The 18820-nt window shown below is 40.8% G+C and overlaps 2 protein-coding genes across 2 annotated transcripts; one reads left to right on the top strand and one right to left on the bottom strand.

Moving 5' to 3' along the window:
• Positions 1-555: 555 nt before the first annotated feature.
• Positions 556-9758, top strand: LOC104426708 (LEC14B protein). Its single transcript, XM_010039842.3, is given in 13 exon segments — positions 556-709; positions 1125-1558; positions 1561-1640; positions 1868-1987; positions 3188-3265; positions 4742-4784; positions 4787-4914; positions 6372-6449; positions 7801-7973; positions 8487-8645; positions 8826-8830; positions 8833-8885; positions 9344-9758. Coding segments are annotated over 12 exon segments (1467 nt in total). The 5' UTR covers positions 556-709; positions 1125-1200; the 3' UTR covers positions 9536-9758.
• Positions 9759-12261: 2503 nt separating this feature from the next.
• On the bottom strand, positions 12262-14009 carry LOC120289401 (probable leucine-rich repeat receptor-like protein kinase IMK3). Its single transcript, XM_039304235.1, has one exon. The coding sequence runs from the start codon at positions 13602-13604 to the stop codon at positions 12375-12377; it is 1230 nt and encodes a 409-aa protein (XP_039160169.1). The 5' UTR covers positions 13605-14009; the 3' UTR covers positions 12262-12374.
• Positions 14010-18820: the final 4811 nt, after the last annotated feature.

Raw genomic sequence — 18820 nt, 5'->3', positions numbered from 1 at the left:
CGAGAACATACCTTGTACCAAAAATTGGAAGTTAAAAACATTTGAAATTAACGCAAATTAATGTTGCGCGCACGCATGAAGATTAGAGCATTCGATCATGTATTAATAGAGATGATCTGTTCTCAATCTGAAAACCGAGAAGCGGACCACTTACACTCTAGTCCAATGGAGTCGATTATTATTATTATTTTTGGCCATTGCTTGAAACCGGACCAAAATAGTATTGAGTTTGCATTTACTAATTTTTTTTGAAGAAATAATAAAATTAAAAATTATATTCAGTCGGTAGGGTCCGGTCACTTTTAGGAATCGAGAAGTAGACCGATAATACTGAGAATTGGATCCAATCGACCGGTCTGATCCAGTTCGGATGGTTACAATTCGAACGGTCCGTTTTGCACGTTGCTATGTATTTACCATATCACGTGATTGCTGGCATGAAATTGCCGGCCCACAGCTGAGCCCGGTGCACGCGCGCGCGCGAGAGAGTGCAGAGCACCAAACCCGCTGCGACGTTGACCGAACGAGGAGGGGCGGCACTAGACATCTAGACATACACGATAAGCACGCGGAAGGACATCCGGACTCGCGTGATTTCGGGAGGAGTAAAAAAGGAAAATGAAAAGAGAGGGAGAGACAGAGAGGTCGGGCATTATCCATTCAGCATAGGAGGCGGGGGAGAAGGAGACAAAGCCCATGAGATCATCAGGTCAGTGTGGTGTTCTTTATTGATTCTTTGGGTTTTGCCCTGATGAGTCGGGGGCTCATGCATGCGCCTGGTTTCCACTGATCTTGTGACGGTTGATCTCGACACGCTTGTGACCGTCGTCGTGGGCCTTTTCAAGAATTCTTTGGGACAATTGGGTGGAATTCATTGTCCCGTGTGCGTGCTCGTAGTTCTTGGTTCATATTCTTATGCTCGAGTTCTTGATTTCGGCTACGGGAAACCGTATTCTTGGGTTGTAACGTGACTGTTGTTTAATTGTCTGGCTTTGGTTGGTTGGTTGGTCGGTCGGTCGGTATTCTACATGTTTGCACTTAGTGAAGGCGGAATTAAGATGTTTCCCCCCGTCTTAAGTGTACTTTCTACTGGTTTTTAAAAAGGAAAAGGACTGGTTTGGCAGGATTGGTGGTGGGATTACTGTTTAACTGCGACATGGATCGAGCAATGTCGCTGTTCACTCTGTTGCCACTAGCGGTATGAATACGGCAATGCATTTTGGTGCTGGTTGGCGATCGATTGCTGAGATGGGGTATGCGATGAGCAGACTAGAGATTGAGCCTGAGTCGTGTGAGGACGAGAAGAGCTTGGATGGGGTTGGTAACAGCCAGGGACCGAATGAGTTGCCGAGATGCTTGGATCATGAGTTGGCGCATTTGACGAATCTGAAGTCGAGGCCCCATGAACATTTGATCCGAGATTTCCCTGGGAGGCGGGCTCTGCCTGTTTCCACCGTTAAGATGCTGGCGGGTCGAGAGTGTAATTATTCACGAAGAGGGAGGTTCTCCTCCGCTGATTGCTGTCACATGCTGAGCAGATATGTGCCTGTTAATGGTCCTTCGCCCTGGATCAGATGAATAGTCGAGCTTATGTTTCGCAATTTTCAGCTGATGGTTCTCTATTTGTTGCTGGCTTTCAGGTACAGCATGTTTTACTTGAACTTGAACATGTTTTGTGGGAATTGTAATGTACTAAATTGTTTAAGCTTCAACATTTTACCACTTTCCGTGGTCACAGAACCTGACCCTAAGAGAGATTTCCTATGTCAGGTTTTTTTGGTGTATCCTCTTATCTGGCTGTATGATATAAGGTGTGTCAATGTAGTAAGTTTGATTTCTAACTCTACTTTTCCAACAACCTCTGCAGGGTAGCCACATTAGAATTTATAATGTTGATAAAGGATGGAAATGTCAGAAGAATATTCTTACCAAGAGTTTACGGTGGACGATCACTGATACATCTCTTTCTCCTGACCAACGTTACCTTGTGAGTTCATGTATCTCTTGCAATGAACTAAATCTTTATCGCCTGAACTTTTTGTATTCCAAGTCATAGAACATCTCAACTCAGTCTCAAGAAACTAGGCACAGCATATGGATGTTGCTAGCATCTGTTGCTCACTTCATGTGTGCATATACATTATAAGTTTTGTTATGCCAAAATATTGTACTTGTATGTAGTAAAATCGATAGACACACATAGAGTAGATGTTTTTATTCCCTGAGAAGTGTTATGCGTGACTCATGGTGAAATTTGACTTTTGGGGCATGGGGGCCGACTCTGGCCCCTGGTGTTAGTGGGTCAGAGAAACTATTCAAGATGACACTTCTTTTATTATTTAAAATGTATGGGAAATAAGTTGGATATCAACTCAAGTTCTTAGAGTTTCTAATGAGGTCATGAATGCTGAAAAACCAACATACTCTTCTGTATTTTGAGAGATATTTCAAGTCTTGTTCTCGTTTTTGTTCTGCTTGGAATGTGCATTTCTCTTTCGTGTGGATGTGACTGTCTTTAGCTTTAATTTATTGTCAGGCATTCTTATAGGAATGTACATTGAGAGCTACAGTTGCGTGTCATACTTGGCCTTTTTGTGTTTCCATCCTTCAGGAAATTACTAGTGCTATTTAGATAGTTTCATGTAATTCACTGTTGGCTCTTGATAAAGGTCCTAGGAGCTAGGATAATCATACATACCAGATGTTATTCCATAGTAATGCAAGGCCTCTTTCACGTGATTGGTGAGTAGCTGGTTCTCAAAGTCAAGTTGCTCATTTGTGATACTATAGTAGATTGGAGTATTGTTCTGTTTTTACCGTGAATATGGCTTCTCCAATGTTAGAGAATTTGTGATGCCACTTGAGAAGAGGAGAAAAAAGATTAGATGCATACAAGGGGAATGGAATTCAGTGCTTGGTGTACACAAGGATTTCTTAAGTGATTGCATGCTGGAAGAATTTCTATGAACAGCAAGAGAATTGATCTTTGCTGGGTTAATTTAAGCATTTTGTCATGGCATTTTATTACTCACATTCTTTAGCACTTTCTTTCTGCAGGTTGAAGCCTTCTTGTTTCTTCATATGCTAATTCTATCATCAGTTGAATATAGATATATCATATATCTCAAAAAACACTGCCTGCTTACTTAGCAGAATAAGATATATCATATCTATCTCTAACTTGCAGGTGTATGCCAGTATGTCACCCATCGTCCATATTGTTGACATCGGCTCCGCTGCTATGGATTCTCTTGCAAACATCACGGTAAAAATATAACTAAATTCAGATTTATTTTTTTCTTGTAGAAGCAATATGTCATCTTTGACACATTGGCCTACCATGACAATTTTCTGATCATTCTTAAGCATATAAGTTTGTATCATTTATATTCACATGCAATCTTACAAGGATGGTTTGCTCTCATTGGAATCCAACATGGTTGAGTTGGGTTTCTCCTGTGGTGGGCAAAACAGGTGCCCTAAAATTCTGGATAACTTAAATAGTTCAAGCAAGAATTTTGGTTTTCTTTTATCCAGTCCCTTCTGAGCTCAACATTTCGATAGACTTTCATTCAGCATGTTTTGACTTGGGAGTTTAAAAGCCCTCAGAACTCAATTGAAGCAGCATTGGAGGGTCTCTGTGCCTCCTTCTTGTGGATGCACAGTATTTAATCTTGTGCAGCTCTTGATTAGTTCTCACGTGCAGTTTCTGCCTGAGGAAATATGGCCAGATTCACTATGGCTCAATCATCTTTTGGCTGCATCAGGTGGTTGTTCCTAAGTCAGCTGGCTAGAGTAAATAAGAAGGTTACAAGTGATTTGAGAGTCTCCAATGAATAGATCCAAGAACTCCTGCTCTTAGCATTTGGACTTTTTCCTAGAACCTGACTCCACCAGGCTTAGGTTGGCCTGAAATATTGGAAATTCTTGTACTTCTGTAGTTTATTCTTTATATGCTTTAAAATGGGTCTGCTGTGCTTATCAAAGCTTGTGCCTGAAAACAGTTCCTATTCCTCTCATTCAATCATTGAGCAGTCAGTGATAAGATTTTCAAATTTCTCACCTGATTTTGGTTAGTTCCTGCAGCAGTTTTCTAACAGAACATTCTTTTGGTAAATTTGGCAGAGGAAACTGAATCGTTAGTACCTTTAATTACTCGCGGCACCTGTGTCCTTTGCACACTTTTTGAAGCACTTAAAATGATAAATTTATCAGGTTTATAATCACATCTGCATTCTTTTGATGGTTTTTCCCCTTTTCTTCCCTAGCCAAGTGTCTGTATTCACTAAGCTGGACAAGAACTACATAATGTACTATTATGAGCTACTACGATTGTGGTAGTTTGATGGCATGAGCATGCTTATTGTGCATATGAGAGGCCTGACTTTGAGCTTTTACAAATCTTAAGGTGATGCCGGTTAATGAATTCCCATGGAGTTCTGATTTTTCTGACTATCCTTACAATTTTGGATCAAAACTTTTGAAAGAAACATTCGAGAAAATAGACAAGATTATGCAGGAGTTCCTTTTATCTTGTCCGATGTTGATGAAATGAACAATCTCCTGAAGATTTCATTTTAAGCAAAATGATGGATTGATAGGTTTCTTGGCTTGGAGATATGGTGCTTATGTTATTGGAGTTCACCATCTTGCCTCCCATGTTGATTTTCTTTCAGAATATGTTTGCTAGGCATTCTTGAGTTGAGGTTATATGACTCCATACCTCTTCTATTATCTGCAGGAGATCCATGAGGGTTTGGATTTTTCCGCTGACAGTGGACCATATTCTTTGGAATCTTCTCTGTTAAATTTTCTACCGATGGACGAGAAGTCGTTGCTGGAAGCAGCGACGATTCTATATATGTCTATGATCTTGTGGCAAATAAGCTTTCCCTCAGAATTCCAGCACATGAGGTAAAACTTTGGTAGTTCTTGTGCTTTTTTGGATTTGTTCCTGATACGCTTTTGCCAACTACTCAGAACTTAGAAGGTTGGTGCTCAGTGTTCCCGCAGTGTTGCTTTTATTCTTTCGAATCTGGTTCTATATAAGTTTGGTTTTGAATGGATCTCTATCTGCCTGAGTAAATTCTTTCCTTTTGGAGATATAATAGCCCTTAACAGTAATTGGTGATTTCCTGAGCAATACGCCATGATTTTGGATTCTTGGTAACCAGCCTTGAATTATGATTTCAAACCTCTCTTGGCAGCTGATATGACAAATCTCTTCATGCAAAAGGTGATACATATCTTTGGAAATGTAAGAACCATTAAAAGTAATTGAAAAATGTCCCTGCAATATGCCGTGAGTTGCAATTCTGAACCCTCCCTGGGCAGCTGATATGTCAAATTCTTGATCCCAGAAATGATGAACATATAGGCCAAGAATTTTTTTTCCCACTCAATTTTAGAGTTAGTCTTGTACAGCTGGTTTTATTGAGAATTACCACCCAACAATGTTGTCAGTTAGCTACCATTAAATTAAGTTTCCACTTTCCCTGTGGTTTTCTTTTTCTTTTTCCTTTATCATGGAAACTCCAGAAGTCTATTAATGATTCAAGGCAGTTATTTTATTTCCAGTCTTCAAGTATTAGTTTTTGCACAATGCAAATATCTGGTATTGGTGAAAATGAGTGAATTACGAAAAGGATTTGTTGCCTGGATTATTCATCTTGATTTTCCACCCATGCTTCTGCGAGGTCACTATGCCAAAATTGGAGATTCTACTTTCTTTTCTCAGGTTGTTAGGCAAAATGATTTTTCAAATGAAAAGGCGGCTTGACGAAATTTTCGGGTTTTGTTGTTCTTTCCCTTTCCTGTTATATAGTGGTCAAAGTGGACTTAAATTGTGGTCGCCTCTCATGCAATTATCCTTTGAGGTTGGAAAAGGAATGAGGGACTTCTTTGTCAGAACTCTTTCTCCTACTGCATCTTTAGCTGAGGAAGTATGCACATCAGAATGCAAGTGCAAAAGTTAAAAGATTATAGGGGGAAAAGAATAAATTGCTTGTGCACTTTGTCTTGTGGATTACTGTGCATTGAGTACCCAATTTACATGCAGTTAATATGTTTTCAAAACCAATCCATGCACACAGTTACCTTCAGAAAACCTTATACTCCGATATCATCATAAGCTTAAAAGAGATGAGTGCATTGGTTGGTTAGAACCTGAATATCTGCAGAGTTAGTGAGTCTTTACCTTCAGGTCCCTTCCTCTGGTTGCACCTAATCATTATTTTATCCAATTATTTTCTCCTACTTCATGCGTCTACTGCCATCTCCATTCCTGAATATCTATTCTACTTTGTCAACTTCTGCTGGAGAAATAGAACTCAACAAGTTTTTAGAATCTGATTTTGTTTTTTAAATTGCAGTCTGATGTGAACACAGTATGCTTTGCTGATGAAAGTGGTCATATAATTTATTCTGGGAGTGATGATACATACTGCAAGGTACTTAAGCTCAATTCCCTGGAGATCTTTTGGTCACTTTAGTTGTTGTTTTTTTTTTTTTTTTTTTTTAAATAGCCTTTGGTTATATTAACTTGTGTAAATTATTTGGATATGATGCACATTCAACACGTTATTAGATGGGTGATAATCCAGTCGTTGTGGAAGCAATTGTGGGATTCTTTTTAGTTTATTCATCAGTTCTCTTAATTGTGTTTCATAGACACTTCCCATGTAATTGGTGTTCGCATCCACTGTCTTAGCCTATTTTGCACCCAATGCAAACAAATGTGCTCATTTACAATTGATATCACACATAAGGCAGTGGTGGAAAAGGCTTGTTCATTCTTATTGCTTGTATCATCCTATTTATGATATTCTCATGGTCATATAAATAACTGAGCATATTGCGCAAATTTATGAACACATGCATAGCGAGAACTTGCAACTGCAAACTTTAATATCATAACTATCATGATTATTATCTGAGAAAAAAATAAAAGCTGGCTCACCCTGTCAACAAGACATTGTGTGGGAGGCATGTCCAGTATCTGATTGACGTTACAATTAGGTAGGTCTTTGAATTTTTTTACTATTGATGGACTGGTAAGAAATGATGAAACATGTGATTATGGTATTGTTCACTTGCTTCCTACAATTTGATGTTGGCCTATTTTATCTCCGTTCTCAACCATGATGAAGTTCATCAGTCAAACAATTATATAGCATTCATTTGGCAATTAGATTAAGTGACACCATCAAAGTACTTAGCCCAATTGTTTTTCAATGTCACACTTCTTTTTCTGTTGATTTCGAGTGTCTATTGTTGGTTTCTCCTGACATGCAGTTCAATTAAATTTTGGCTTGAAGCTCTGGCAGTAGTAATTAATTGTAATTATTATTCTGACACTAAGTTTTCCACTCTCAGAAGGCATGTTCTTTTCTTCAGTGTAACGTACTCAAGTCTAATTGTGTCTAAAATTACAACATCTGTCCCATTCACTAGATGTAATCTTGGCTAGATTTTTAGCGCTTTTAAACGAAAGCAAGTGGAAGCCATTGTTTTGTTATAAGACCCGTTTCATTTTTTTTTAACCTTCCCAAGCTGCTCCTTAAATGATAGATTGTTACAACTATGGGGTTGTGTCATCTGAGAAAGTATCTACAGCAGACAAAACCTTGATATGCTGCTAATTCATCCTTCAGGCAGTGCCTTTGAGCACCGCACGAATGACCCTATTTGTCATCATTCAATGTTAAAGAAATGGAGGAATCGAGATTTATGAGTTCAGAGGAGAACTGAAGCAAGCTGGAATTTTGGTTCTCTAGGGAAATGACATTATTAATTTTGTAGGTGTGGGATAGACGTTGCCTGAGTGCCAGAAATAAACCTGCAGGAGTTCTAATGGGACACCTTGAAGGCATTACGTTCATTGATAGCCGTGGTGATGGTCGTTATTTCATATCAAATGGCAAAGATCAGACGATCAAACTTTGGGATATCCGGAAAATGGGCTCTGATATCTGGTCGGTGTGCTCAAGTTCCGTGTGCTGCATGGAATTTGATTTTGACGTCCCTAAGCATTAATGCCTACTTCCAGTTTTTTATTAAAAGTTATGTTAATGAGTGCCTGTAGAGCAGTGCCTCTAGTGCTCCAGAGGCACTGGTTAAACATACCTAATGAGGAAAGGTTCTGCTTTGGAAACATTGATTAAATTTATCTTGAGAAAAACCAGTGCATTGAAAATCATATTTTTCCTTATTTGCGTACTTTAAAAATGGAAGCCGAGTGAACAATTATGTTGATGTGAATTGTTGCAATGCAATATATGAGCATGAAAATGATGAGCAGATGGAAGTATTAGAACTCGAAGTTGGAGATGCATATTGATGTATGAGGTGCAGATAGATGACTGGCCGAGTTCTTTGTTGACTCTTTTGAATTAATCCTCTTTCAATGGGCTTGCTTACATCTCTTTTCTGCCAGAGATGGAGGAGAGCAGAGTTTTAACTCTTTTACTTTGGTTGATTTGGTGCAGTCGTCGAGGCTTTAGGAATTTCGAATGGGATTACAGATGGATGGACTACCCACCCCGGGCTAGGGATTCGAAACACCCTTTTGATCTGTCAGTGGCAACATATAAAGGCCATTCGGTGTTGCGTACTCTTATTCGGTGCTACTTCTCCCCAGTACATAGGTAAGAAGAAGCAAACATTGATTGAAAGTTCAAATTAAATCTGTAAATGAGTATGTGGCGCCCAAGTATGATCCACACCAAGCTCCTAATAAGCTCGAATGCTGATTTAGTTTGCAGTTAATGTGGGCGAGTCCTTTTACCAAGACTAACTCGTTAATTTCATGAATTTATTGTGTGCAGCACTGGTCAAAGTATATCTACACTGGATCCCATGATTCCTGTGTTTATATCTATGATGTGGCACGTAATTCTTTTCGTACTAGGTCGTTCTACTTCAGAATTATGTTTGTTGTTGTCCTGTTTTAACATCAACATGGAGATGCCAAATATAGGATGGCATGAAATCTAAATTTTGTTGACCCATACCGGTCACTTGAAATTATGCTGGAAAAACTTTTTACACTCTTACGCATAACAAAAGCGGGTGCTTCTCCTTCTTGTTGGCTAGTCACAAGAGTGGAAGAAGATTCTCCGACTGAATATGCGCTTCTCCTTCGACATTCGGCATGAGGATCAAGAGGTCCAATGAGATACATTCTCATCATAATCGAATTGTTATGTAGCATCTGTTATCAAATGTACTCAAGATGCATATACACAAAACCGTACATTTGCATACATGTTTCGTCTCTGCGTAGATAGTATTCACTATGTAAGAATTTTTCGGTGTTTTTTTTTGTTGAATTTGCTTCGAATAGGTGACTGGAGCTCAAGTTGCGGCCCTCAAGCACCATAAATCGCCGGTCAGAGACTGCAGTTGGCACCCGGAGTACCCGATGATTGTGAGCTCTTCTTGGGATGGGGATATTGTGAAATGGGAATTCTTTGGGAACGGAGAAACTGAGATCCCGGCGATGAAGAAGAGGATCCGGAGGCGGCATTTGTATTAAAAGATGCTTACTATTTTTCACTCGATGACGGTTGGCCGGATAAATAATCGCTTATATAGTCCTAATAAGTTCCATCTCATGTACAGATAAGGTGTATCATTCAAGCTATAGTCCCAAACGACACGCGATTCGTGTGAATTTCGTTGTACATAATCGACCTTTCGAATGTAATTGTGACTGTGAGCCATTGTTGCTTGTTACAAGCTTCCATTCCCTCGGTGTCTACTTCAGTGGAGAAAATCTTTCTTGAAAGCGTAGTTTCCCAAATAAATGGCGTGGCAAAATTGCGATCCGGGCGACTGAGCTGCTCAGACCCTGTAACTGGACACTGGTCAAAGTTCGTAATAAAAAAAAAAAAAAAATCTTTATCTGCCGAAGTCTCCGCTTTGCGTCCGATACGCTTTCGATTTTCGACTGGACTTTGCCCTCTCACCATTCGAGAGACCAAAGTACGTATTCACAAGTCTTAAAATGAGTGAATTCCTCCTCATCCCGGCTGGATTAGAATAAAACGAATAGCAGTGTCTCTTTCTACCTTCGAGGATCTCGAGTGAGTAGTTAATTAGAGGCCATTCGATTCGCTTTGGTCTGGTTCAATTTTTGGTAGACCCGATGGACTTTTCTCATATGCAGGCCTATGTAGATTCAACTGAAAAGTAAGATCTTTAGAAGGCTTTAGTTTTAGCTCCCCTTCCAAAATATATAAATTATAAACCAAAAGTGGGATTAGTTGTAAAGCTTTTACGCTCTCCCTAGTCAAATTTCTTCTTCTCTTAAGAGGAAGGAAGGAAAAATGGGTAAAATGGACATTGTCTTGGAAATTGCCTATGTGGTTTTGTCCTAAGTGAGAAAGAATGTCGATGTGAACGTTCGCATTAAAAGAATGTCGATGTGAACGTTCGCATTAAAGTCGACCTGCCTTTTGTCGTCTGTCCACGGTAACTTCCCCCCCCCGGCCCAAAATTTTACTTTCTTAATATATTTTTTTTTTTTTTTTTTGGGTTTTGAGAGCTTAAGTAAGTAAATACTAGCGTTCTATATGTCAATTTTTTTTTGGAGAAATTGGGTAAATCATGTAATTAAGTGGATGCAGTGCCTGGTGGGTATTTATAAAACGTGTGAATATTTGGTTACTTTGTGAAGGAAGATTAATTGACAGTTTTGATTTTTATATATCTTAACCCAAAGGTAATAATGGACTAGAAAGAAAAGAGGAAACAAACACATGTTTTGGTTTTAATTTATAGATAGATTCTCTTTTTGTGTGAAAACCACTTCTTAAAAACCCCTTCTTCATTAACCATGAGCTTTGTATTTATTTTGAACCTTCATCAATCTTTTTCCTCGAGAAAATTATTTAACCACTCCTAAACGTATCGAATCGATACCAATACATTTCTAAGGTTTTCGATTTTATCAATTTTATTCTAAATCTTTGTATCCAATTCCAATGCTAACACTTTATTATTGCCTAATTGAACAATTCTCCCTTCCTTTTGTCCTTTTGGAGCATGGTGATTACTATGCAGCAAAGTATGAAGCTGCAGCTTGTCTCTCCAGGGCATCATCCCTTTCGAGCTCTAACTCCAATAAAGTGCCGAGCGGCTCATTAATTAAATCGATCGACAAAATCTTAGTTAGCTTTTTAGTGCTTGGCACTGAATCAATGCCTTGCTTGCATGAGTTAAAAGCAAATCGAACGTGGAACCATTTCGCCATGATTGGCCTGCATGTCTCAACATTACCCAACACCTGTGGAGTGTAGTGGTGAACAAAGCCTAGGTCTGATAACAATGCATTCCTCTCTTACAATGATTGTATTAGGGTTTGAGAGTTGTTGATTTGCCAGCCTGGCCTGCTGTGAGTGTCTCATCTCATCTATCTTGAAAAAATTATTTCTATGCTTTTTCACTTCTTTTGGGCTAAACATTATTGTGTCTACCAACTATATATCCCATTCTATATTTAAATTCGTTTGCCCAGAAAGAAACAAAACTTGGAAATGCCATAAAAATTTACCCGTTTGAATTACCTCAACCTCTTATTTTTTGACTTTTATTTAACTCGAAAAACCGAAAATTGGCAGCGATAGTATGAGAATTTCCCGTGCAATTCAGGGTTATATTTATTGTTGGATGGTCGGTGGAGTTTGTCTTTTTGGTTTTTCTGATAATGACTATTTAGAATGAAAGGACAGGGGTCAAAACGAGTCCCATTAGAGGGAGAAGTCTAATTGTGGAAAAGGTGGTGTTGAATTGACTTGGAGCCTAGTCGCCCGGCAAAATAAAATCTTCTCTTCAAGGGCAAAAGGGTCACGAGATTGGTCAATTTGCAAAAGAAATCTTACTTCCCATCTCCATTAGATTAATTGCCCAGAGAGAGAATAAATTACCCTCTCAAAAATCCAAAAACACTTGTTTTGCAATTGAAAAATTACAAGATTCCAACACCCCCAATAAGTATTCTATGGAGAACTAAAAGATAACCGTAATTCCAAAGAAAAAAAATAATTGCAGAAACATATACTCATATTACTGGCAGTAATTAACAAGCAGCATATATTAACCCCTCGAAACATCTATGATAATATTTTCCAACCAGACCTCTTATTATTTCTCTATTTACCCAAACATCTATCACTGACGCAGTGACGAATAAATAAATTGAATCAAAAACCCAACCCCCGCCCTGCCCCGCCTCCCACCAAATTAATTAAAATTTCCCAAATTTTAATCCTATACGTATCTTTTCTTCCAATTTTGCCCCCTCCCAAAAGACAAAAGGACAAAATAAATAAAAAAAAAAGTAACCGAGAAGCTTACCCGAATTCCTCCCCATTTTACCCTCGCCACTGGCTGCACTGCGAAGTAGGCCGCGTCTTCTGCTTCCCGGCCTTCAACGGGCAAGGCGTCTGTACGGGCGGGACCATGCAATTGTACTGTAGGCAAAACGAGGTGCTGAGCGGAATGTCCGCCGTCGGATTGATCTCGATCCCCGTCAGGAAGTTGTGCTGCAGGTACAGCGTCTGGATGTTCGCGGCCAGCAGCCGGTCCACGAAAGAGCCGGGCACCTGCCCCGTGAACCGGTTGTTGTTCAGGTACAGGTTCTGCACCGTCGAGAACATCGGGGATATCTGCCCCGACAGCCTGTTGTAGCTGAGATCGACGGTCGGGATCGACACCTGGCTCGCCGGCTCGACCGGCCCCTCCAGCCAGTTGCGCTGCAGCTGGAGGTTCGTGATCGGGAACGCCAAGAGCCGGGCCGGGATCGGGCCCGAGAACCGGTTCATGCTGAGGTCGAGGTAGTTGAGCCGGTCCATCCGGCTCAGGACCCCGTCGACCGGCCCGCCCAGCTGGTTCCACGAGAGGGAGAGGTACTGCAGCGAGGCCGGGAGGGTGAGCGGCCCCAGCGTGCCGGAGAGGTCGTTGTGCTTGAGGTCGAGCCGGGTCAGCGACTCGGAGACGAACGGGGGGACCGAGCCGGACAGCTTGTTGTGGCAGAGGATGAGATTGGAGAGCTCCGGCAACGTGCCGACGGCGCGGGGGATCGCTCCGGTTAGCTGGTTGTAGCTGAGGTCGAGCGTGCGGAGGCTCCGGAGCAGGCCGAGGTTCGCCGGAATCTCGCCGGAGATGAAGTTCCGGCTGACGGCGAGGAACCGGAGGCTCTTGAGCTGGTACAGCGTCTGCGGCAGCGACCCGTAGACCCGGCCCGGGACGACGGTGAGCTCGGCGAGGGAGGAGAGCCGGCCGACCGCCGCGTCGATGCGGCCGGTCAGGCCCGGGGAGCCGGCCCGGGGGTCCCCGAGGTTGAGGGCGATCACCCGGTCGGCGTCGCAGAGGACGCCGGCGAAGTTGCATGGGTCGGCGGTGAAGTCCCAGGAGCTGAAGAAGGTGGACCCGGGCATGTCGTCGAGCGACTTCCGGATCGATTGGAGGGCCAAGAAGTCGTTCGGATCAAGGATAGCAAGAACGCCAAGACGGTCACTCGTCGTCAAGCACATTGCGCATATCACGACCGACAGCACGGTCTGGAAGCGAGACCTCACCGCGACGACCCTCTGCTTCGCCATGGCAGAGACGAGAGCAGAGGTGCTGGGGTGTGGTGGCGGGGGTCTGGCTTTATAGTGGAGAACTGCTTTTCCGTGAAGAGGGCGAGTGCTGTCCGAGCGGTTCAAAGCGTGAGAGCTATAATGGAGGCGACTGGCTGTCAACGAGAATTTATACACGCAGGGAGAGAGAGAGAGAGAGAGAGAGAGAGAGAGAGGGGAGGTGGCTTGAGGGAGAAGGAAGGGAGGACCAGGCGGGACACGGAGGGTTGACGATCTTGCGCTTGCCGGTGACGATGATGATGATGGATCGTCGCCGCCTCTCTCGCTCTCGAGAGCGATCCACTCGCGTTGGCTTCTCGGAGAAGACGAAGAAGGAAAGAAAATCTCGCTACGCTACAGTCCTCGCTAGACTGGTCTGGTCTGGTCTGGTCTTTGTCTGAAGGCTACGCTGCAAGCTTTGCTTTTTGCTTTGCTTCGCCACCGCAATTCACTATTTCTTATTTATTTATTTATTTAATGAAATAGTTGTTTACGAGTTGTTTTACTGGTGTGGTGTTTACTCGCTGGGGTTTTTTTTCTTTATTGGGAATGGAGTTCGGGGGACCAAACGGCTGTCCGAGCCTACGTGGGCAGCCCGTACGCGAGGCTCGGGCGGGTGACAGGTCGGCTCGGGTGGGGCTAGCCTCGGGCTCGGATCACGTGATCCGTCTCGTGTTTGGTCCCCCGGAGAAAGGAAGGAACGGGAGGAAGGAAGGGGTGGATGGGGGAACTGATCTTGGGTTCGGGTGCGGCGAGGGTGCACGGCGAAAGCGTGAGCTCGGGCCTGGTGCGGCGACACGTCACCGGTCAACGGTTGACTTGGTGGATGCCAGCTGTTTGTCATCCACATCATGCTCGTCATCGAATGCTTGTTGTCCTGTCTGGACGTTCACACTCTTCATGCGAATGCTCTTTTGTTCCCCTTCGCTTGTCCATCATATCAATTCCCGGATCTTTTTCCCCTTTTCCTTTTTATTTTTATTATTTTTTTTTTGGTGGAATTGCCGAATTCGTGTGGAAAAATTAGTGGCCTTTGGAGGAATTCCATGTTCGGAATCGCTTAATTAGGTTCTATGCTAGTTTGTGCGCTTTGATCAAATATTTACTTATTTGATTCGATAAACCTAAGTGGTCCAATTTAAAAATAGAACATTCGTAACAAATTGCTTTTAGTTTGCAAATGAGCAAAATTGGAAGTGAAAAACCTCGATTGTCTCGCTAAATCAAGCAATCAATTAATTTCACACAAAAAAAAATTCTTCAAAATTTGGGCATAGACTTTTCGAAAAAAAAAAAAATTAATGGAGGGTAAATTTCTCACAAATATACTAATTTAGAGTTTTTGATGATTTAAAAATCAGTTTGTGACTAATATGTTATAAGTGTATCAATTAGGGTTTATGATAATCAATAAATTAATTTGACGTAAATTTATCACAAGTGCAACGGTTTGAGGTTTTTGTAATATTAGTCTTAAACTTAATTGCTTTTTTTTTCCTTGTAAGTTACTCGGTGAAATTACTAGGTATTTTGGATGCTTCGTATTTACCTTATTTCTGGTGAAACTTCCTCATCATGCAAAGCACCAAAAAGATGGTTCCAAGTCAGTTTTAATGTCATTTTATTGTTAAAAAAATCTTTGGGTTATGTCTGTAATTTCAGAATTCCAAAAGTTTTCCCCGTCCGAGATCTAGGTGATGGGCATTTTCGACATCGAATAAATTCTCCAATCCATATCTTTACTCCCTCGATAATTTAATCATTCCTAAACTAGTCTTAGTTTGGCCATAGTGGAAACGACACAGCTTCGAGGCAAAACCGAAAAAGAACAAAAAAATAAATAAAAATTGCCGTGTCAATAGCAGTCAAACCTAATATTCCATGTCGCAATCTATTCAGTACGTGCGAACAAACTAGTTTGACCCCTAAAAGGACATCGAATAATATGAATTAATTCACGCAATAGCACGCAGAATAAGTTAAAAGCAAAGCTATCTAACAATCTACCCCAAGTCAAAAAGGGTCGATGACCAAACTCGCGAACCTCTCGATCAGCAAAATAATAATTTATTATTAAATTAAAATCAACTATTAAGATCTTGGAACATTTGAAAGCGACACTCCCTTGAAAAAAAAAAACTAACACTTGCGGATGATTCTTTTTTTTTTTTTTACCTGCCTCTTTGTTTTTGGACTTTATGTCAATTTTATTGTAATTCAGAAGATGACAGCTTCATTCTCGAAAATTTCATGAAAAGAATAAATATGGGTGAATGCTACTTGAATGGATACGACACATAGAAGGTCAATCCATGCTATGTATTTCTAAAACTTTTGAATTTGAATGATGTTTTTTTTTATCAGAATTGTACGCACAATTCTAATTTGAATGATGTCAATCAATGTTCGAATTTGAACGGTGCATATTATATTATCATTTAATTTGCGTTTTGAATGTTTGGAATTTTGATAATTTGGATATATAGGTCAGTAAAGCGTACGGGCCAAATCAAAATAAAATAATTAATCAGAAGGATTATTTGTCAATCAAGAACTGCCAATTCAGAACCTGTCCGTGGTTAGTTGACTTTACGTCACATTTAAGTAGTTCTTATTTGCCCAATCATGGCATTAAGTTAGATTTCAGTTGAACAACTCTCTATATAAAATTCTTATCGAATTATTAATTTTATATCATTAATTAACTTTACTTGGAATGAAAAGCAAACTCGAATGGGAATGCCTTTTGCTCTTTTAATATGTCATGCTTTATCAATTCTGCAATTGTAAATGAAAGTCGGACCAGAAAACAATGAAAACAAGTGTTCATTTTATATTTTTATTTTTATTTTTCGGCCGTATGTTATAAGCTTGTTAAACGAGATCATAGGACAGTAATACTTCAAGAGATAGCCCTAATATATCATTAAAAAATATTTTAATTTTCAATATATTGATTATACGTAACACAAAAAAAAAAAACAATGCATTGAAAATAACAAACTTTCCTCAATTAGTTATTTGACAAATGTCCCAAAACTCCCGTCAACATGTGATATACTTGTGGATGCACTAAGTAACACTATCCGTTTGTTCCACGAAAACTGAATGATTGGAAAAAAATAATTTCTAATCAATTATCGCTTGATCACTTACAAAAATATTTAGATTTAAATTGTCATCATCAATAATAAAAATATTTTCGTTGACTACTTATTTCAAGTGATATAAGTGATCAATTTTAGGAAGATGTTTTCCAAATCATTTAATTTTCACGAACAAACGCGCTCTAATAAGGGAAAAAGCAGCAAAAACGGGGGAAAAAATGTTCGTGAAATCAATGGTAGATGAATTTGAGAACACTTAATGTCTTGATCCACCCTTATTAGTCAAATTCCATGATGCATGTGCCACTACTAATTTACCTATATACAAAATTTTGTCCACCCGTCGGATCAAGCTTCTTGAAATGGACTTTCTAGAATTTTGGATCCTAATTTTCTTATCCAAACCCTAGCATGCAGTCTTTCTCAAAAATGAAAGTGCAGCCATGAACGGCCAAATCACTAAAGAGCAAATATACTCTACAAGCCGCAGTGGGCATGACTGTGAATACGATCCGAGCAGACAGCACTTGCCATTGAAATGGACCCCCCGGTTGGTTCATCTTCACACCAGAGACGAGCGTTCAATCTCCGCACCAACTCCAACAACTCCTAAAAATATCGCGAACCGCTTCTTCCGCTAGCCCAATGAATCTCGGCCGTCGGACTCCCTATGATCCGCGCGATACGACGGTTGAAATTCACCGGACTCGTGTGCCCCGGATCTACGGAAGTATCCCTCCGAAAATTACCCCCCAAGTTTTGCCCATAACACGTGCGAGGTTGCCTGCACGGGCTTTGCCACGACGAGAAAACTTGCTGCCGTTCAGGTAAAATAGCAGGTGAAGAAGGGGTTGTGGCTCATTTATGCAATTTGGGTGTGCCGTCTCTTTCGTCCAGCTATCCCCCATTTCCCCATTGAATTGCCTTTGATCCATTACGTAATCACGTGATGGGGTTTTGCATGGTTTTCGCTCTCTCCTCGCTAAACCTCAACGTGATCAAGGGCACAAACGCCGGGATTAAAGAATTGTGAGGGAATTTACCTTCTTTTTTCCGCAATGTAGTTGGCTTAACACTTGGAAAGTTAGCTTTTAGTCTTTTCTAATCCAAGGCAGATCCTAGGAGGAGCTTTGAGTGCTTCCACTTTGATTAGAGTTGGCAAATGAGTGGGTGTCTCTCTCTTGTTTAGATTTCATTGACCCCTGTCTAAGCATGACAAAGGTCGCTGTATCCCCACCTTCACCTAACAAGAGCCACCGCACCGGACCCTTGAAGATGGTTGGGTGGCCATCCTCTCTCTCTCTCTTCCAATAGTGTTCATTGATGTGACGCTGTATTTTTGTTACCATATCGGCACCACTTATTCGTTCCGTGCTCCATCAACAATCCCATGTCAACAATTTGACTGGGTTACTATAGAGATCGATAGAAGAATTGCGTTCATACAAATCGAAAGAGTAATAGGACTTGATCGTATAATTAAAGACTTGAAAAGGATCTGATCGTGCAAACGGTGAAATTCAAGGAAACCAAAACTGTCCTCGACCCGACATGAATCTTATTGATTTTTTTTTTTCTGTAAAAATGATTCATTTAACTTTACTCTAAGAGGGTCCGACATTCCTTCAAAACAAAAAAGGATGTTCAAAATTCGCGTGGAACGTTGACCGATATCATCACCCCGTAATTTGCCTTCTCTTGCACGACAACATAAGGAAGTGTAATTACCAAGCGTTAGCGGGACTCGCTTTTCTAGCTCACTCTACTCTTCTGATCACATCTGGGACAGAGGAAAGAAAAAAACTTGGAATAAGAAACAAAAGCAAGAGAAGAAAAAGAAAAGACAATTATCTAGATATTCTATACCGTGGGTCGGCCAAAAGATAATATAGCGGGGGACCAGTATATCTTGGTAGCAACTTAGATCAAAATAATGTACACTGAAGAGTCCTTTTCCTTGTTAGGATCACCTTTGACATATAGAATGAATGCAGAGGATACTTCGGTCTCCAGGCACACACCCAAATTCAATCTGCCTTACATTTTTGTTTTATTTTGCTCCACTTGATAATCGTTGGGCCATGCCTATTT

The sequence above is a fragment of the Eucalyptus grandis genome, chromosome 11 (genome assembly GCF_016545825.1).
Source record: "Eucalyptus grandis isolate ANBG69807.140 chromosome 11, ASM1654582v1, whole genome shotgun sequence".
Classification (NCBI taxonomy): Eukaryota; Viridiplantae; Streptophyta; class Magnoliopsida; order Myrtales; family Myrtaceae; genus Eucalyptus; species Eucalyptus grandis.
Note: the sequence above shows the minus strand (reverse complement) of the source record. Positions and strands in the feature narration are given on the sequence as shown.

Excerpts from the sequence above, each read along its gene's own strand:
- LOC120289401 (XM_039304235.1), bottom strand. The coding sequence starts at position 13,604 with ATGGCGAAGCAGAGGGTCGTCGCGGTGAGGTCTCGCTTCCAGACCGTG.